The 21641-nt window shown below is 42.9% G+C and overlaps 1 protein-coding gene across 1 annotated transcript; it reads left to right on the forward strand.

Annotated features, from left to right (window-relative positions):
- The first annotated feature begins 8205 nt into the window (after positions 1-8205).
- Positions 8206-9144, forward strand: LOC136638870 (olfactory receptor 10X1-like). The gene has a single exon (XM_066612899.1). The coding sequence runs from the start codon at positions 8209-8211 to the stop codon at positions 9142-9144; it is 936 nt and encodes a 311-aa protein (XP_066468996.1). The 5' UTR covers positions 8206-8208.
- The last annotated feature ends 12497 nt before the right edge of the window (positions 9145-21641 follow it).

Raw genomic sequence — 21641 nt, forward strand, 5'->3', positions numbered from 1 at the left:
CCCTTAATTATCCAAAGAACTATACTTTTCTGGATTACATGTAATTCTGTTGCTGGGCCACGGTGACATTTCATTTAACCATATTTCATTTCATATTTCATACTCCTATGTTCATTCCGAAAGTATTTTTGTTTAATTAAGCAGCTGCTTATTTTGCTATGAATCACGTATGTATTGCTCATTCATTTTGAAAAAGAGCATTTTAAAGCTTTCTAACTCATCTAGTTTCTGACTCGGGAACATTTTGGAGAAAGGCGAGTATTCCGGCAGCCAGAACCACCCTGTCAGCCTAGAGCAGGGGTGGGGGGATGCAAACAATACTCATGTCATGGGCTCTTCCCTATACACTGCAACAGAAGGAAGTGTTCCTGGGGCCGCAGATTGTGTGCGGGATATTATAGTAGGTTGGATGTAGGGAAATCAGGAGGGTTAACCAGCAGGAATTGGGGCTAAAAAGCTGGAGAGCTTACAGTAATGGGAGGGAAGCTGGAAAGAAGAAATACTGGGGAGAAGGGGCAATATCAATGTCCCAGTGGTGGTGCGAGACTGTGGCAGAAATGCAGTTCTCTATAAGCTGAACCAGGGTAACAGGCAAGGATGAGCTCCATGACAGGCAGAGAAATCATGTCACTCCCTTGTCATAGGAAGTTTATTTCTTCCCACTGGACAAACCCTCTTAACCTGTGCAGCAGGCACTCAAGGGGAATCCACCCTGGGTATAGTTTTTGTTTGAGAGTGATGGTTATGGGGAGTCTATATGAGTGGAGGTTGATCTCAGACCTCTGTGAAACAGTTTAAAAATACACCAAGAGACGTCAGTTCACCCCAAATAGAGCACTCACACAAAGGAGGAAAAGTCAAAGGCACTAACAGCCCAATCCTGTCCCCGGCCAGTCCACTGCATGCTGCCCTGACAACAGAGCATGTGCTGCATACTATGATGGGGGGGGGGGACAACCAGATGGCTCAAGACAGGTAAGTAAAAATATTTTATACTTACCTCTAGTGTGTCATCTATCTGACTGCATGTGAAGAACAGAAGAGGATTTCTGGGTCAAAGGTCAGAATTGTCAACAATCAGTGCCTCCGAAGGAGGCTTGAAGCTTTGTAGAGATTTCTGGCAAGGGTGCAAGGCACAGGGATCACCAGTTGCAGAGGCAGGGAGCAAGGCAGGTGGGTTATGCAGCAGCCATAGTGAGTTTCAAGGAGAGGTTTCAAGGAAAAACAAGGTTTTCCTCTCCTTGTGTTTACAAACTTGTCTTCTTTTGCCTTTCACTCAGTTCCAGTTTTTTTTTAGTTAAACAAAAAGTTCTTTCCTTCTTCCAGCCCACAAGCAGGAAGAGTGATGCATCTGTAGGAATCTTCAGTATACTCATTCCCTTTAATCCTTACAATCCCAAGGAAGCAAAACATTGGGTGGTCCCTGTTGCAAGGCAAATCAGCAACTCAGATAAGCAACTCAGAACGACTCGGTGCACAGGGGTGAAGGTTCACAGGCTTTTATTGAATTGTATACAATTGGTCCACGGGACTCATGTCCAAAGCATGGACCCCGCCCGAACGCTGGTCCTTAACCTTTATACCACACAATCCTTTGTCTGAAAATCTAGACTTCTCATTCGCTGAAAGTTTGACATCATAAATGGGGCTAACTCTTAATAGGCTCTAGAGAACCATTTACATAAAAGATAGAAAATAGGTGGGCAACAAGTGAAGAAAACCATTGATTGGCTCTTATTTACAAACAGACGGGGTTTCATCTTAAAACTTAGTCAAAATTACACAATTTCTAAAAGTTTTCAAAAACCAGTAGGGTTCGCTGTAACATCCTCATTAGAGAGAACTCAAAAACACTTAAACACTTAAACACGGGTGTGAAGACCTTATTTGGTAGAACTTCTGACCCATTTATTGACATATATTTCTTTCAAACCCTTCCTAATTTCGATGGTCTTGCTTGAGCCACCTATCTTATCCCTTTTGCATCTCTTCTCCTGGTTTTAGTAAAATACTGTGGGCCCTCTGCAAACCTCTGCGAACCAAAGTCCATTAAACTTCTTTTAACAGTTTCATTCTATGTCTTAATTCTATTTGTGACCAGTTACTTTGAGTACATTGGTATTAAGGGATCTATAGTGGTGTATATCCTTGCTAGAAATGACCTCTTCCCTTTAGTGGTTGCCTAGTACCTGTTAAAGTGTAATCCCTTTGAGCTAAGGCTTCAGCCAGCTTCTTGTGATTTTTCATATATTTTAACATAAAACAAGCCATACTTTCACTGCATCACATTTTCCTTCTTAACAAATCCTTCTCCCATTTACTTTCAAACAAGTTACTCAGTTTTCCTAGACAAACTGCTCTCTCCCTCTCTCTTTCTCTGCACCTTCCTAATCAAACCTGCAAATCAAACCCCTCTAACATTCATTTCTCCATTTCAGTTGCAATTCAAACAAAGACTGATTCTCAAGGATGTTCTCAGTTTGATACAAGGTATAAAGGACTGTTAGTTATGCTATATGCTTACCTGAAACGTAAACAGAAAGGTCCATCTCTGAATGTTCAACTAGAGTAAAAAAAAAATGGTTTCAGTTTTTTAAAATGGTTTTGGTTTTTTTATAAGTCTAATTGTAGGCTGGACTTGGCCGCATGCCGCAGATGTTCCCGGCACAACAGATAAGAATGCATTTGAATGAACAGGACTTTGTTTTAACCAGAAGAGAAAAAAAAATGGGTTTGTGCTTTTAAAATCCGTCTGTCTTGCTTTTAATACACAGGCTCAGTATCATTGCTTTAAGCTCAGAGACCTCATATATAGGCTTTTTGGAGCAACAGGCTGCACACACATGCTAGAAACAGTATTATGGCAATATATACACCAGATCTCATAGAAAATAGTTGCTAGCTTAGTTTTCCTTTATTTTTCTTGTTCTTCATTTTAAAACCAGTTTTGGTGCATACACAAGTGTGACTAGCATATAGTAATATTTTAAGTAAATTTTAGTGGTCTAACAGCATTAAACAGCTATTTTCCAGTTCACATCAAAGTCATTTCCGGGTTAACATTGCAAAGGTCAGGTTCCCAGAGAAAATCCTGAGGTAGCAGTTTTTTGTTTTTTAGCTGAGCCCGCAACTTTTCAGCAGCAAGTATGTTGCATTTCACAAGCTACAAACGGAGGCCAAAGTAAGTCATTATGAGATGAGGTCATTTTGAGCAAAATTGAAGTGCAGTACCATTTACTGACTGTATGATGTTATGTATGGAATTGCGTAATCTGAAACAACTGGTGATTTGTAACCCACCAATGAATTGTCTTCAATGAGAAATGTATGTGTTTCAAGGAGGGAACCCCAGATTGTAATAAAAGCGAGCTGGAGAGAGCGCTCGGGTGACTTCTCTCACTCTCACTCCTGACTCTCAACCTTTGGGACTTTTGGATTTACAATAAACACTTGGGTTTGATCACCACTGCCTACTGAGTTTGCTTTGGAACCTTAGACTATCTTCCAACATCTGGGATTACCCTGCAAAATTTGGGATTACCTTGCAACAGGTTATCTAATTAAATGTATTCTTTTTCTGTCTTCTGGAATTCTTCCCCTGCAGGTGTCCGTGGCTAGCTAGCTAGACACTGTATTAGTTTGCCAAAAAACCATGCCAACTGATAAGAATGTTTGCAATGTTAAACCCTTTGTCTAGTTTTAAGGCTTTTCTAAAATCAAGCATTTTGGTTCTTTAAGACTTACTTCTAATAACTGCCATGTCCCCATATATGTTGGTTATACTTTAAGGCAAAGACTATTTTACCTATATGTGTCTTTTCGTTTGAAAGCATAGAAGAATAACATAAGTGAGCCTTGGCACCTGCCATTGTAATGTCTTTGGCAGACGTGTGCTTCTGCCAAGAAGGAGTCTTATCTTCCTCGTTGCCCTAGTTGCAAACCCCTTTTCCAAATTCTAAAGTGTATCACAGCCTTTGAAGCCCAAGGTCTCTGCTTCTGTGCAAACAGCTTCTAAATTATTCTTTCAAGCAGCTTTTCTGTGAGACTAACTTATGATTCTTGTTTGAAAACAGCTTTCACTATTCTATGTGCCTTTCATGCTCTAGCAGTGTGGCTTTTAAGCATTTGTTTCTAAAATCAAGCAGCTCTCTTCCATTGTGTGTTATGCCATAATATCTCTGGGCTAAAAGGCTTTCAAAATAATTCTTAGTACGCTGCTTATACTTTACTGGGCTATCCAGTGACTTTACGGTCTAGGGTCAAAGGTCACCATGCCTTAGTCCCCCCTCTTTTTAAATCAAATTCATTGAGTACCAAGAAACCTCCATCTTGTTTATGTGTGGTTCCATTTTGGCTACAAATTTATCAAGATGGAAGAGTTAAATTTACTGTGACAGGGAATGACAGATGCCAAACCCTTTTTATAAACTACTGCAGTGTTTCTCATACTGTGGGTCAGGACCCACTAGGTGGGACATGAGTCGTTTTCAGGTGGGTCCCCATTCATTTCAATATTTAATTTTTAATATATTAGACTTTATGCTACCATGGCATGTGACTGCATTGGGGAAATGTTACAGATCTGTGCTTTTAACAAGCTACTATGTACAGGTCCCCTGGGGGCTGGGGATAAGAATAGGCCCTCGGTTTGGCTGTACTTGTCGTAAGAGGCGACTAAACAGCTCATCTTGAGGCACGGTGACCCCAGATTGTAACCCACATGTAAAAGTCACTGGAGCAACACATAAACATAGTGAAAAAACTGCTTGGTGTTTAGAATCATCACAGCGACTAGTAAAAGCTGCTTGATGTTATTCAAGGCAATAAGGTTAGTCTGACTGAGACTGGAACTTTGGGGCCTCAAATGCTGTGTTATACATGTTGGAATTTAGTCTAGAAAATAGTACCAGGCTGGAGATGTATGCCTTGATAGAAAACATACCTGTGTTCACCAGGAAAATGTAACTATTCTCGTATGCTGTAGGAGCAAAGGTATACATATGGAGACCAAGTAACCTTTGGTACCAAACCAAAGTATGTACCCAAAGTAAAAGGTCACAATAGTTATATAGAATTAAGACATAGAAGTCAAAATGTTTTATTTTAGCGAAACTGTTAAAGGAAGTTTAAAGGTCTTTGCTTCGCAGAGGTTTGCAGAGGGCCCCACAGTGTTTTACTAAACCCAGGAGAAGAAATGCAGAAGAGATAAGATAGGTGGCTCAAGCAAGGCCATCCTAATTAGGATGAGTCTGAAGGGGATGTATGCCAAGAAATAGGCCTGAAGTTCTGCCAAAGATGAGGTCTTCACACCTGCGTTTTAAGTATTTTTGGGTTCTGTTTTAATGAAGGGACATGGCAAAGTGATTCTTAATTGAAATGAATGATGGGATTAAGAACAAGTGCTGGGTAAATGGAATTATAGCGTACCCTACTGGTTTTTGAAAACTTTTGGAAATTGTGTAATTTTGGTTAAGTTTTAAGGTGAAACCCCACCTGCATGTAAATCACAGCCAATCAGTGGTTTTGCCCACTTATTGCCCACCTGTTTTCTATCTTTAATGTAAATGGTGTCTTATCTATATCCTATTAGGAGTTAGCCCCATTTCTGATGTCACATTTCAGCCAATGGGAAATCTAGATTTTCAAACAAAGAGGTGAGAAATTTATAAAAACTCTAGACATCATTGGGTTGATGTCCATGCTTTGGACATGAGTCCCGTGGACCAATTGCATGCAATTCAAATAAAGCTTGTGAACCTTCACTTCTGAGTACTGAGTAATTCTTGAGTTGTCTTGCAACAATCTGAGAGAAGGAAAACTCTGATCCCAAACCTCCACTGCCTTGTGGCTACATCCAGTTATGGAAAAGGCTTCAGGAGTCAACCTCGAGGCAAAATCCAGAGCCAGAGTCCCTGAGGCAGTTCATGGCTGAACACAGTCACGTTCTGGCAACTTCTGCGATGCCGCTGGAACCAACCATAATGGCCTCTACCTTTCCATTGGACCATTTCAGCGATGTGGAGAGGGGAGATTTGCTACATGGGAAACAGTCTATCCTCCATATCTACTTTACCCAGGTTTCACACACTGGAGAAGACACTTTGTTCCAGTACCACCATTCAGAGTGCGATGCCATAATCTTCCAAGACTGAAGGATGCTAACAACTATGTACAGGTCCAGCCTTTTTATACACAGATTTTTTATACATGGATTTGACTCAACACAAATGGCCCCTGCAAATGAGAAGGAATGTGCTGATCCCTGGAGAAGGGAAAAAATGCAGTCCTTTAAAATCTCAGTTTAAAAAAACTGCTTTTTACTGTTGCAGAGAAACAGTCATACAAGTCATACAATCCACAGATGTTTCTATCTCAAAGCTGATGAGAGCCCTTTAAATTAAAGGAAAACAGTCTTAATAATGCCAGAGAGGGCAGCCTGCTGACAATCTATCAATCATTCTCTATGCAGGCTTCTCTCCTCCCTTCCCCCTGACCATGTGAAAGAAGGTTAAATGGCAGAGATAATCACCCTCTCCATTCTTTCCCCCTTGCTGGGGCTCCTGGTGAAGGGAGGGATTGAAGCCTAAGCTCCTGGAGAGAGACTGATTGTCTCTGTGTGCATGACAAAGGTCAGCAAGGCTGTAAATTGATTTACTATAGTGCGTTTTTTGCCATCCAGTGAGTTCTTGGAATGGAACCCTTGCAAATAATGAGTCTCAACCTGTATATGCTTTTAACAATGATAGTAAATGGGACATACTCCTGGGAAAGCATGGGTGGGATTGCAGCCTAGGATTGTTAAAAATTTTCCTGCTTGATGATGTCACTTCTAGTCATGAGATCACTACTGGTGGGTCCTGACAGATTCTCATTCTAAAAAGTGGGTCCCGGTGCTTAAAGCATGAGAACCACTGAGCTACTGACATCATTAAAGACAATTGGGTTACCATCACAACTGTGGCAGAGCACATCAAACAGGAATTTTTGAACATCATCAGCAAATAGTCTGGGAAGACAGGAAAGAAAAGAGGAAGATGTCTGCACTATTCATTTATTTTTTTGCATCTCTCCAATACAGTAAAATGGATCACTTGTTGCTCATGAAGAGAAACTTCTGAGATAATATGTACTTCAAGTCTCAAAGGAACAGGAGTGATTTTAAAAAACATATAAGAGTCACGCACATAAACCTGCTGAGACTTAACTGTAACTTTTCAAAAAACAATAGAAGAGACTTTTCAGTCCTGGAGGAACAAGTTCACAACTGAAGTAACGCTTAATTATTTTAAGCAACAAAATGGAATGATATAGCTTGTTTTAGAAGACAACGGGCACATGATTATTTTCCTCTGGTCTGATACGTTTAAAAAAAACTCAGCTTTTAAATTTCATTCAGCGTTCTTCTTTTCTTGTGTAAGATGAGGAATTCTTCTCTGCCTTTTACAGAATTTAGAGGAATCATGGTTTGGTGAACAAGAGGAAACTGAATGGTACATCGTTAGCACACTGTATGGTATGCTGTGCTCAGTGAAAGACGAACAATAGTTGATAATGTGCTGTCAGGAATTGGTGAGAAATGGGTCAGCAGGAGATACTGGTGGCAATTGCTTGCCAAACTCTTAAATCTCATGCCAAATATTAACTACAAATTTGTCTACTGAGAAGCACATTTGTTGACAATGGAAGAGGAACAGAGTGGAATTTTTAAAATGAGAAATTACTGAGGGAATATTTTGAGATGTGCAAAAATGTTTCATTGTCCTTTAATAGCACTTAAGATTTGACCATATACTGAGCCAGGGCCTTGGTCCAGCAAGGTCAGTATTGTCAATACTCACGGGCAGCAGCTTGCCATGGCCTCAGAATGGGCTTTTTCCAGGTTTGTACATTGTCATACGTAGAGGAAGGACTAACTCAGATTGTAAGTTTCCAAATCTTAGCATACAGAAAAATCCAACATTGAAAAAGGCACCTCTAAGAACGGATGTGTCTTCTGATGTAATTTCTTCTTTCTTTTGAAAGAGGCATGTTGATGACTTCATTTGACAGGGAGTCCTTATTCATAGCATGCTGCCAAAGATCCCTTCAGAATTAGCAAGACAATCTCAATACAGATGTGTACCCAATCAGTTCCTTAGTGTATAAAGTGTTTGCTTTACATTACTGTTTTCTCTTCTTTCCATTCAAGGTCCAAAGTGCTACAAGACCATGAAGAGGAATCAAACACACGTGACAGAATTTATCCTGATTGGGTTTTCCATGTTTCCAGAGCTGCAGCCTTTTCTTTTTGTTATGTTCTTCATCATGTACATCCTAACTTTGATGGGAAATATGCTGATAATGATAGTCATCGGGTTGGATCAGAGCCTCCACGTCCCCATGTATATCTTCCTTTTTGCTTTGTCTGTTTCTGAGACTTTTTACGGTTTTGCCATTGTCCCCAAAATGCTGGTGGATTTGGTATCAGTAAGTAAAATAATCTCTTTTGCTGGATGTGCAGCACAAATGATTTTCTTCCATGGACTGGGTGGCACAAACTGTCTCATTCTAACATGCATGGGCTATGACCGATATCTAGCTATATGCTACCCCTTGCGTTACCCAATCCTCATGAATGTGAGGGTGATTGTATGGCTTGTAGCTATTTCTTGGGTTGGGGGATTTCTCATATCTCTAACTGAAGCCGCTGTAGTCTTTACAGTGCCTTATTGTAGCTCTAATACTATCAACCATTTTTTTTGCCATATGAGGACAGTGGTTAAACTAGCTTGCAGTGATGACAACACTGCTGAAATGATAGTCTCTGTTACTTCCACTGTGGGCTTAGCAGGCAGTTTCCTGTTCATCATGTTGACATATGCCTTTATCTTGTCTACCATCCTGAGCATTCCCTCCACTGAGAGCCGGCAGAAAGCCTTCTCCACTTGTGCCTCCCACCTCACTGTGGTGATTGTGCACTATGGGTTTGCCACCATCTTCAACTTCAAGTCAAATACCAGCTTAGATAATGACGCTTTAGTATCATTACCGTATACCATAATAACTCCATTTCTCAGTCCTATGATATTTACCTTGAGAAACAAGGACATCAAAATTGCCTTAAAGAAAGCAGTCAGCCAAAAAAAATTTTCCTCAATGATATGAAAATGTTAAATGCACACAGTGACTGCAAATTCACCTTGAACTAACACTTTGTGAGAGATTTTTCCCCACACTTCCATAAATTTCCTATCAAATGGCTTCATTGCTACTTGTTCTAGTCTCTATAAGTTGTATAATTTTATCTGCCACAATCTGCTTCAAAAATACTGCTGGAGATGGGTTTCCCCACCTCTTCTCTCACCAAAAATAGAGGTAAATAGGTGTGTGTGTGTAGACAAGCAAAATGAGAGAAAAGGGACAGAAGAACCCTTACAATTAGGTATGTGTCTCCACAAACCTAACTTGAGCAGGCTGGTGGTGGCACTTGTGCTTCTCAGGACACAATTCTGAGAGTGCCCTTTGCTGGCGCAAGTTACTTGCAGCAGCTAAAGAGTATTGCGAAAGTGCCATAAAGCACTTTCATGCCACCTTTAGAGAAGGGAGGCTGCTGCATGAATGTGTGCCGGCCTGCAGGCAGCCAGCCAGCCCAAGCCACACTGGGCTGACAGAGGAGGTAAGCCTGCGCTGGCCAAGTCAGATGATGTGGGGGTTGGGGGGACATGAGGAGGGCGGGGAAGAGGCATTTTGGGGTGGGGGGAGGTGCGCAGGCGGCTGGTGAGTGGGGATGAATCCTTTTGCCGGATCTTAACCCCGGTCTCAGGCAGCTTGGGGTGGTTCCAGGCTGCTCAGATCTATGCCACCTCTTGAGGTGGTGCAGATCCAAGTCCCATTGGGGCTGCTGTGGCTTTGCCTGGGGTAAGGGGAAGTGATTTCCCTTGTCCCAGGCTGACCCACTTTTGGCCCCAACCCCTGATTGGATACAGGACAGGCCAGTCAGCCTTCCCGTGGCAGTGCGATTTAGGATTGGTTGCCCATATGGTTGCTTCCCCACTGGAACACTTTCACTGAGGCATTGCTTTTCGGGAGTTAGCAATACCTGATTCACAGCTCAATCCTATCCACACTTTCCTGGGATTAAACCCCATTGACTCTAATGGGACTTAGTTCTGAGTAGACATGCATAGGATTGGGCTGTCAGTTGCTGTTCTGATAACACAGGCCAACACACATTTTGCTTCCTTAAACATTACACCAATTCCTAGGTATATTTGGGGTGCCGATTCCAAAAATAGCATCCGTTTTGCCCTAACGTCTAGTTTTGGAGACAAGGCTAAACCTCTTTAGTGAATGGTTCAAGCAGCTTCCTCATGAGGAAGCCTACACCATGGCTTCATGCAGTGGGTGGGGCAACACCCCAGGTGGTGGGTGTGGTGATGTACCATCACTCCACCCCACTGGTTTTTTGGCTGTACCTTTTGATTGAACAAAGATAGAACACATTCAGCATGAAATTACGCAATGATTGATATATAACATGATGGTATTCTTTCAAATTATGATTTTAGTGATTTTGGTCACTAGTGGTGTCACACACACCCCTCCGGGTGTCAACTTACTAAACACCTTATTGCAGCAGTTCTCAAACCTTTTGCACCGGGACCCACTTTTAAGAATTACAGTCTGTCCAAGACCCACCAGAAGTGATGTTATGGTAGAAGTGACATCATCAGGCAAATTAAAATAAATAAATATAAATAATTACAGTAAAACAAACAATTAAATAAACAGCAGCCAGCCCTGGTTCACCAAGTGAATTCAGGTGTTCCAATTCACCTGGTTCACTGGAACACTTTCACTGAGGCATTGCTTTTCTGGAGTTACCAATACCTGATTCACAGCTCAATCCTATCCACACTTTCCTGGGAGTAAGCCCCATTGACTCTAATGGGACTTACTTCTGAGTAGACATGCATAGGATTGGGCTGTTCTGATAACACAGGCCAACACACATTTTGCTTCCTTAAATGTTACACCAATTCCTGGGTATATTTGGGGTGCCGATTCCAAAAACGGCATCCATTTTGCCCTATCACGTCTAGTTTTGGAGACACGGCATAGCCTCTTTAGCGAATGGTTCAAGCAGCTTCCTCATGAGTAGTCCTGTAGTCCTGTTGTAAACTTCCATGACACAACTTGACACAATGGGAGCAGTGTATTCAGGGCCAATCAGAACCCATTTTCTACTTATACAGGTTTCTAATACTGTAGTCCTGTTTCAAATAGTGCTTGACTTTTGGGGGAGATTTCCCCCATTATTCAAGCTATTTCTGTAAACATATGACATCTATTAAACATTTATTTAAAAAATTACAAGTAATTTTTCAATAGGAAAGGCTTGCCAGCTAACCCATCCAGAAGGATAAGCACGTTCACACAAGAAGCTGACGGAACATACCAAGATCCAGGTCTACAGAGCTTGCGTCCTGAGTACACTTCTGTACTGCAGCGAGTCATGGACTCTTCGCCCACAACAGGAGAGGAAACTGAGCGCTTTCCACATGCGCTGCCTCCGACGCATCCTCGGCATCACCTGGCAGGACAAAGTTCCAAACAACACAGTCCTGGAACGTGCTGGAATCCCTAGCATGTATTCACTGCTGAAACAGAGACGCCTGCGTTGGCTTGGTCATGTCGTGAGAATGGATGATGGCCGGATCCCAAAGGATCTCCTCTATGGAGAACTCGTGCAAGGAAAGCGCCCTACAGGTAGACCACAGCTGCGATACAAGGACATCTGCAAGAGGGATCTGAAGGCCTTAGGGATGGACCTCAACAAGTGGGAAACCCTGGCCTCTGAGCGGCCCGCTTGGAGGCAGGCTGTGCAGCATGGCCTTTCCCAGTTTGAAGAGACACTTTGCCAACAGTCTGAGGCTAAGAGGCAAAGAAGGAAGGCCCATAGCCAGGGAGACAGACCAGGGACAGACTGCACTTGCTCCCGGTGTGGAAGGGATTGTCACTCCCGGATTGGCCTTTTCAGCCACACTAGACGCTGTGCCAGAACCACCTTTCAGAGCGCGATACCATAGTCTTTCGAGACTGAAGGTTGCCAATACATGCATATGAAGCTCCACCATGCTTTCCAGTGGTAAGTTACCATCAGCAAGTGAATAATCTCTGCATTTCCTGCAAAACTAGTGAAAGTTGAAGTTTGTTGTGATAAAGGTAAAGGTCCCCCCCCCCCCAGTTAAGCCTAGTTGTTTCTGACTCTAGGGACAGTGCTCAGCTCTGTTTCTAAACTAAAGAGCTGGTCTTGTCCATAGACAGCTTCTGTGGTTATGTGGCCGACATGACTAAACGCCTAAGCGCACGGAACGCTGTTACTTTCCCACCAAGGTGATACCTATTTATCTACTCACAGTTTTATATGCTTTTGAACTGCTTGGTTGGCAGGAGCTGGGACAAGCAACGGGAGCTCACGCGGTCAGGCGAATTCGAACTGCCAACCTTGCAGTCAACAGGTTCTTCAACTCAGTTGTTGCATTGCAATTGCATTGCATTGCAAACAGAGCCTTCTATAAAACTGCTCTTCTGGATACTCACACATGATATTCTGTTACTGATTCTGTATGGTATACGGAAAATCAGCAAAGAATATTGTTTCAAGAGGACATGCAAAACAACTGCCAGACACAGACATAGACAGGCCGCATGTTCTTTTCACAGATGTACCAAAAGGAATGCAGTGGACATGCCTTGATGCAGTGGCGTCACTAGAGTTTGCCTCACTCGGTAAAGGATGCCAGCACGTGGGCGGATGCAGTGGGCGGGGCAACACCCCAGGTGGTGGGCGTGGCGTTGTACCATCACTCCACCCCCACTGGTTTTTTGGCTGTACCTTTTGGTAGAACAAAGATAGAACACATTCTGCAATAAATTACGCAATGATTGATATATAACATGATGGTATTCTTCCAAATTATGATTTTAGTGATTTTGGTCACTAGCGGTGTCACACACACACACCCCTGGGTATCAACTTACTAACACCTTATTGCAGCAGTTCTCAAACCTTTTGCACTGGGACCCACTTTTTAGAATGACAATCTGTCCAAGACCCACCAGAAGTGATGGCATGGTAGAAGTGACATCATCAGGCAAATTAAAATAAATATAAATAATTACAGTAAAACAAATATTTAAATAAGCAGAAGCCAGCCCTGGTTCACCAAGTGAATTTCCTCTGTAACCTGCCTGCAGTAACAGCCCCCCTCTCCAAAACCAGTAAGGTTTTCAGCCCTATCCAGTGCCCAGTTCAATTTAAGAACTTCTGTTTAAACCAGATCACTGTCAGGATCCATCTCGCTTTGCAAGTCTCAAAAAAGTTCACCTTATCAGCTGAAGCCTCTGTTTTGATCCTTTTTAGTGGATGGGGGGGGGGAGGAGGTTGCCTTCTGGAGCACTTGTTTAGCTGCAGGTGCATAGGATGGCCTTTCCTTTGCTGCCGCTACTGCATCACAGACGTGAACCAGCAAGAAGTGGAGGGAGCCCTCATCCCACTGCTCATGTGAGAGGTCAAACAGTCACCCTCACGCTGCGAGCAGTCGCGTTGGGCCAGTGCAGGCTCCAACAAGTCTCTGGAGGGCCAGAGGCTCATTGGAGACTGGGGGCTTCCTGAGGGCTGCATTGAGAGGCCTCAAGGGCCGCATGTGGCCCCAGGGCTGGGGTTTGGGCACCCCTGGCTTGGAGGGAGGGACTTCCTTCTCAGGTGTTTATGGGGGCTGCATTCATGGGATCAGGACCATTCTGGTATTGTTGCAAGGTCAAGAGCAAAGTTCAAAAGCAAACTCAGTAAGCAAGAGTAGTGATCGTCTGCAAGCTTTATTTTGTTGCCACCAACGGGCTTCTCAGGGACTCCTGTCCAAAATGGAGAGAGAAATGAGAGCTATGTGGGAACTCTCAGAGAAAAGCAATTTTCCAGTGTGTGCCTCTCCCTTATATTCAATCTGGCTTCTTTGTTTGAGGAGTCTTACATTTCATTGGCTGATGTGTGACATCAGAGATGGGGGCTTTCTTAGGATTGGCTAGAGATCACTTTACAAGCATTTGATTGGTTAGTTTACATTGAGACATATAGAAAACACTGTTTCCAACAACCACTAGATGGCACTGTTTACTCATTTATTACAGAACTGGATTTTTTGATATGTTTTGTGCTTATTTCTGACCTTGACAGAGTTAAACTAAGCCTTTTGGTCTTCCCTCTATTAATTCTCTTTATGTGACTAGTTATTGTGATGCATAGTGGTATAATTCTATTTAATACAAGACAAACTAACTTCTTATTGTAAATAAAAATTTTAAGAAACCTTTCTCTTTATTTCAATTAAATCTAGCCTTTCCCGCCAGTGTTTAGCTCTGACAGAGGTTCTCAGGTATGTTTGCTAATTAGGGGCTTTCTCATATTATCTTGTTCCTGTCCAGCTGGTGACTCTATCTCTGTCTGTCAAACAAGATAAACTGTCTTCTCATTAAAACTGCTTCTAACCTGTGTATAACCCTTAATTTTATGTTTCTTGGTGCCAAGAGATATCGGCTTTTCTGATTAATTGGTGCAAGGATCCTGCTTCCTGCCTCCTCCCTAATTCTCTGTATCTGTCTCTGAGTTGTAACTCTCTATTCCAATTAAGAGTATCTAAATCTGTCACTTTGAGTCTACAGAGTTGGAATGCTTTTCTTAAGATAAGAGTTCTAGTGTCTCCTTGTCAGATTCTCCTAATTAACTTTTGCCAGACATTTGCCTTTTCAAGGTTGCATTGGAATTACATTTTTAAATCTGTGGCTTTAAGCAAAACTCAATAACTTTTCCTAATTTAATGGTTTCCACTTATTCTGTGTATTTATGCTTTAATCAAACTATTTTAACACCTAAAACCCATTACTGTGCCTTTATATATGTTGATTACATTTTAAAAAACAATCTCTATAATTATTGAGGCATTAAAGAACTATTGGCATGCAGGCATGTTGGCACTTCTGTGTTGCTATGGTGTTTATAACTCTTCCCAGTCTTTATTTAAGACTGTATTTGGTTTAAAAAGAAAAGCCTGAATGTTTTAAAATGCAAAAATGCTTTTTCCCCTTTCAATTCTCTGCTTAAAGCAACTTGAAAGTGGAATTTGCCTCTCTTATTCAGAGACAATGCTTTATCTGATGCTTGAATATACAAGCTGTAAATTTTATTCCAAGAGAAGCTTAAATCATCTGTCATACGAGCAATTAGCCTGACAGATGGAAATCCAGCTTCTTTTCACAAACAGTGCTTTGAAGCCTGAACCCTTATCTTGTCCTTGGCATTCCTTAAGACTGATTTACTGCCTACTTGCAATTTTGCAGACAAAGACCAGAAAAAAATTTTTTTTTCCAAATATATAAGCATTGCTATACATATAAACACTTTTCTTATTTCTTAATATTTGTTTGTGAAATGCTAAACACATAGGTTTTTAAACATTTGATTTGTTCTAAACATACATTTTCCTTATTAAGCTGCTAAACTGATAATATATTTTAATTGCATAGCATAATCACTTGGTAAGTTTAATTTTAAACATATACATAATTGGCTGGCTTTTATGGCCTGCCTCAGTGTTGCTGGATTCCTCTCAGTCTGCCATTTCCAATGGACTAAAGCAAGTTCACCTACTCACAAGTAAACACACGATACGGCTCACTTACACTTTCTGTAGGGATCCATGCATTTTTTGTTCACCAGTTTTTTGGTCATAGCATTTGAGAGAAAGAAGATATTTCACTCAGATGTTTTGCATTGCATTCTGCTCAAAATTCCACATCCAACGGTATATAATATGATGGGGTTACTCCTAACCACAGCAATTTTAGCGCGTCACCCTCCTGCGCGTGTCACCCGGTGCGGACCACACCCTCCTAGCGATGCCACTGCCTTGATGTTCCACATGTTTGGCCAGATTGCCATTAAAACTGCACCATTTTCTCCTGACACTGTCTGGTTATTTGGTGCGGAAGGATACCACTTTCTGAAAAAGAAAAGTATAGTGAACAGACAGGGGTCCCAGGTCTGTCTTAGCTATGGAAGTGATGGGAATAGATTGCAATGAAGTTCTGGGCCTCAAAACTTTGGTTCAAAAACAGAAGGCCTCTTTCTAAAAGCAGCTAGTAAAATTCTATAGTTTAGCCTTATTTCTGTAAAACTGCTTGCAACAGCAAAATAGCAAGCTGAAGGTCCTACCAGACCCTTCCCAGCAGATAAGCCCCACAGTAGCATGAAAACAGGAGGGTTGCAGCAGAATGTACTGTTCCTTTGTGAAATTTTGTAAAGAACTGGCAAGAAACTGTATGTATGGGAAGTACTTGAAAAAGGTAGCGGAGTGATCTGACACAGATTTTACAAGCTTGAAGCAAAGTATATTGATTCAGGTTGCGCTTTTAACTCTTTGGGGAGTATTTGGGGATGCAGGTCTCCCCTGCCTTGTACCTCCTGAATACAGTTCTCTGAACTCAGGTGTGAACAAGTGGCTCAATTTAGACCTGAGATGAACCTTAGACTCTGCCCAGAGTGCCTGGCCGCCCTAAGGGTGTGCAACACAAGTAACATGTGTCCTATGTCATAATACAACAGTATTCAGTATCTGGAGTAAGCCAGTGGCTACAAAAGAAGCCACTTTTGAGGCTACAAAAGAAGAATAGCAGCTGAACTTTGTATTTCTTTTAAGTTGGTTTTATTTGAAAATAAACTGCTGTCTCCATGTTATGTAACAAAGCCCCAATGCCAAGCCATTTGCAATCGAATTGACCAAGGAGTGGAATGGAAAGGAGGACTGCTTAGGGGAGAGGCTCTCAAAGTGGAGGTTGCAACCCCAGGGGTGTTGTGAGCAGCTTGAAAGGGGCTTGCAGAGCTCTGAAGACTCAGGCTCCATCCAGGAATCTCCAGGTTAGGCTGGGGAAGACCTTGGTCTGAAGCCCTGGAAAGTTGCTGCCAGGAAGTGTAGGCAATACTGAGCTAGGTGGACCAATTAGAGGTGTTTGAAAAAGATGCTATTTATTTTGCTCAGCCCATTGTGTTCAGTAAGGTATCAGCTGTAATCCTTTCTTACTCATCGGAAATAAACTAACAATTGTCTTACTCCAGGGGTTCTCAAAGTTTAGGTCACAACCAGCTGTAATATAGAGGTGTCATGTAAATGTATGTATTATTTTTCAGGTCTCAAAGTTTGAGAACCCCTGGATTAGATGGTGTTGGCGAAATTTGGGGGGGGGGGGTCCCCTTGAGGTCTATTGAGGCCTTTTGGTGGGAAAACTCTCTCACACTTATTAGTAGGGCTTAACAATATTTTTACTTACCTCTCCCAGGCTGTCTGGTTGTCCCCACTCCCCTAGCATGCAGTGCATGCTCCATTGGCACCACTGCATTGCGTGAACTGATGGGGTATAGGATTGAGCTGAAAATGTAGAAAGGCTGCTTTCTCCATCCGATCACGAAATCATTGATAGGAACCTGAACAGCAACAGCTTCAGGTCTAAAGCTCCTTTCTCAAACTGTGGGTCGGGACCCGCTAGGTGGGTTGCAAGCCAATTTCAGGTGGGTCCCCATACATTTCAGAATTTTATTTTTAATATATTAGACTTGATGCTATCATGGTATGTGACTGCATTTGGGGAAATGTTACAGACCTGTACTTTTAACAACCTACTATGTATATTCTTTTAATAATGATAGTAAATGGAACTTACTACTGGGTAAGTGCAGGTAGGATTGCAGCCTAGGATTGTTAAAAATTTTTCCTGCTTGACGATGTCACTTCCGGTCATGATATCACTTCTGGTGGGTCCTGACAAATTCTCATTCTAAAAAGTGAGTCCCAGTTGTAAATGTGTGAGAACCATTCAGCTAGACTTATTAGTAGGGCTTAACAATATTTTTACTTACCTCTCCCAGGCTGTCTGGTTTAATCACGCTTGGAGCTTTCACTGTTTAGAAGCCGCATGGAACCCTGAAAGCGCTCCACAGGGCTCCCCACACACCCTGGACCCTGGGAGCATGTAAGTTTAGTTGAAAAATAACCCCCCTCCCCCGCAGGGGTGCGATCCTGGGGATCGCTTTGCTGCCCCCGCCCCTGCAAAGACTTACCCCAGGGAGTAAATCTCCCAGGAAGCTTGAGAAACACTGCTATAGCCTAATGGGTTCTGAGGTGTCTGTGACAGATCAGGAGAGAGATCTTGGGGTGCTTGTGGACAGCTAGATGAAAATGTCACCCAATGTGCAATGGCGGTGAAGAAGGCTAATTCCATGCTTGGGATCATTAGAAAAGGTATTGAGAATAAAGGCCACACCTGGAGCATTGCATCCAGTTCTGGTCACCACATCTCAAAAATATATAGTGAAAATGGAAAAGGTGCAGAAGAGAACAACCAAAATGATTACTAGGCTGGGGTACCTCCCTTATGAGGAAAGGCTACAGTCTTTGGGGTTCTTTAGTCTAAAGCCTCCAGAGAGGGGACATGTTTGAGACATACAAAACTATGCAGGAGATGGATAAAGTGAATAGTCGGATGTTCTTTTTCCTCTCATACAACACAGAATGAGGGGACATCCACTAAAAGTGAGTGTTGGGAGAGTTAGGACAGACAGAAGAAAACATTTCCTTACCCAGCATGAAATTAGTCTATGGAACTCCATACCACAGGAAGTGATGATGGCATCTAGCCTGGATGCCTTTAAAAGGGGATTGGACAAATTTCTGAAGGAAAAGTTCACAACAAGTTTCAAGCCGTGATGGGTATGTGCAAGCTCTGGACTTTAGAAGTAGGCTACCTCAGAATGCCAGATGCAAGGGAGGGCACCAGGATGCAGGGATCTTGTTGTCTTGTGTGTTTCCTGAGGCATTTGGTGGGCCACAGTGAGATACAGGAAGCTGGACTAGATGGGCTTTTGGCCTGATCCAGCTGGGTTCTTCTTATGTTCTTATGTTTAGACTGGAAAGCACCTTTTATTTTGGTTTTGCATCTCTTCAGCACAGTTAGTAGAAGAATTGGGGGGAGGATAACATGAAGTTTAAGTGACTTCCCATCTTTATAATTCAAGAGCAAACTGGATCACTTGTTGCTCATGCATGATGCAGCAGAACTTTAGAGATACTATAATTTGTGGGTTGTCCCAAAGAATGGCAGATGTTTTTAAAAACATAGAACACTGAAGCAATATAAACCTGTTGAGAATAGTCTGCCAACTTAAAGAACAAACAAAAAAATAACAATAGAACAGACATTCCAGCCCTGGAGGGATTGCGTTCACATTGCTTGTTGATGTAATGCTTAATTATGAAATGCAGGGATATAGCTTTAAAAGACTGAGGCACTTGGGATTGCTTTCTGTTGCTCTGACACATTTACATAGAATAGTTGGCAACCTTCAGTCTTGAAAGACTATGGTATCGCGCTCTGAAAGGGGGTTCTGGAACAGCGTCTAGTGTGGCTGAAAAGGCCGATTCGGGAGTGACAATCCCTTCCACACTGGGAGCAAGTGCAGTCTGTCCCTGGCCTGTCTCCCTGGCTATGGGCCTTCCTTCTTTGCCTCTTAGCCTCAGACTGTTGGCCAAGTGTCTCTTCAAACTGGGAAAGGCCATGTTGCACAGCCTGCCTCCAAGCGGGCCGCTCAGAGGCCAGGGTTTCCCACTTGTTGAGGTCCACTCCTAAGGCCTTCAGATCCCTCTTGCAGATGTCCTTGTATCGCAGCTGTGGTCTACCTGTAGGGCGCTTTCCTTGCACGAGTTCTCCATAGAGGAGATCCTTTGGGATCCGGCCATCATCCATTCTCACGACCTGACCGAGCCAACGCAGGCGTCTCTGTTTCAGTAGTGCATACATGCTAGGGATTCCAGCACATTCCAGGACTGTGTTGTTTGGAACTTTGTCCTGCCAGGTGATGCCGAGAATACGTCGGAGGCAGCGCATGTGGAAAGCATTCAGTTTCCTCTCCTGTTGTGAGTGAAGAGTCCATGACTCGCTGCAGTACAGAAGTGTACTCAGGACGCAAGCTCTGTAGACCTGGATCTTGGTATGTTCCGTCAGCTTCTTGTTGGACCAGACTCTCTTTGTGAGTCTGGAAAACGTGGTAGCTGCTTTACCGTTGCGTTTGTTTAGCTCGGTATCGAGAGAAAGAGTGTCGGAGATCGTTGAGCCAAGGTACACAAAGTCATGGACAACCTCCAGTTCATGCGCAGAGATTGTAATGCAGGGAGGTGAGTCCACATCCTGAACCATGACCTGTGTTTTCTTCAGGCTGATTGTCAGTCCAAAATCTTGGCAGGCCTTGCTAAAACGATCCATGAGCTGCTGGAGATCTTTTTTACATTTTTACATTTTACATTTACATAAAACCCCAGCTTTTCTGTTCTCTTTCCTTCATCCAGTGCTCTTCTGTCCTTTTTGGAGAAATTTTTCATCACATTTTCCAAGAATTAGTGGAATCACGGCCTGGTGAACAAGAGGCGAATGAATTGTCCATCGTGAACAACCTGTGTAAGGGAGGTTGTGCTCCGTGAACAAAGAACAATAGTAAGTTCTGTCTGTGAGAAATGGGGCAGCAGGAGATATTGGTGGAAATCTCTTCCAAAGGGGTTGCTTCTCTAATTTGGGTAGCACTTGGCTCAGTGGTGTCACTAGGGTTCATGTCACCCGGTACGGGATGCCAGCGCATCACCTCCCATGCAGTGGTGCGGCAACACCCCAGTTGGTGGACGTGGTGATATACCATCACTCTGCCCCCACTAGTTTTTTGGTTCTACCTTTTGATAGAACAAAGATAGAACACATTCTGCATGAAATTACGCATTGATTGATATATAACATGCTGGTATTATTCCTCCAAACTGTGATTTTAGTGATTTTGGTCACCTACTGTTAGCTTTTAGTAGGCAGAAAGCAGATCAGTGCAGGTTGCATCTAAAGCAGCCTGGAGGGAGGTGGTGGCAGTGGCTGACTTGGATTGAAGGGTACCCAAATCTACCCCCCTCTCACCATCCCACAATTCGCCACTAATGCAACTTATGCCACCTTGCCTAATGGATAGGCTGCCCCTGAACTCTGCCATGAGATAGACCATGCTAATAGGCAAAGTGTTCAGCACCACTGCAGGACAGCACCACAATTACAGAATAATTTTCACATTGTTCTACTGCTCCGCTGTGGTCTGGTCGCATCAACCCATTTCAAAAGCGCTTCACCTCAAGCAGAATGAACTAAGTCAATTGCTGAGTTCAGTACTGATTCAGGGCCCAATCCTTACCACCTTTCTAGCAATGAGGCAGCCATGCCAACAGGGTGTGCAAAGCACCCTGCAGTTGGGGGGGCAGTCATGGAGGGGATGCTTGTCCCCTTATCTCAGGGCTGCGCCAGCGCTGGACAGTTGGAGAGGATTGGGCCCTCAGTCTTGCAGATGTAAGGGCAAGGAGGAGTCATTGAAGTCTCTTACATGCAGTGTCTCCTTCCCCCTGCTATAGCTCGGCAAATGCAGAAGTCAATTTTACAATTGACTCACAACAGACACAGATCCATTCCTCATAGATTTCCACTGACGTCTATAAAAATGTATCTTTTGAACACAGAAAGAAACTTTTTATATA

This window comes from Tiliqua scincoides, chromosome 2 (assembly GCF_035046505.1).
Source record: "Tiliqua scincoides isolate rTilSci1 chromosome 2, rTilSci1.hap2, whole genome shotgun sequence".
NCBI classification, from domain to species: Eukaryota; Metazoa; Chordata; class Lepidosauria; order Squamata; family Scincidae; genus Tiliqua; species Tiliqua scincoides.

Excerpts from the sequence above, each read along its gene's own strand:
- LOC136638870 (XM_066612899.1), top strand. The coding sequence starts at position 8,209 with ATGAAGAGGAATCAAACACACGTGACAGAATTTATCCTGATTGGGTTT.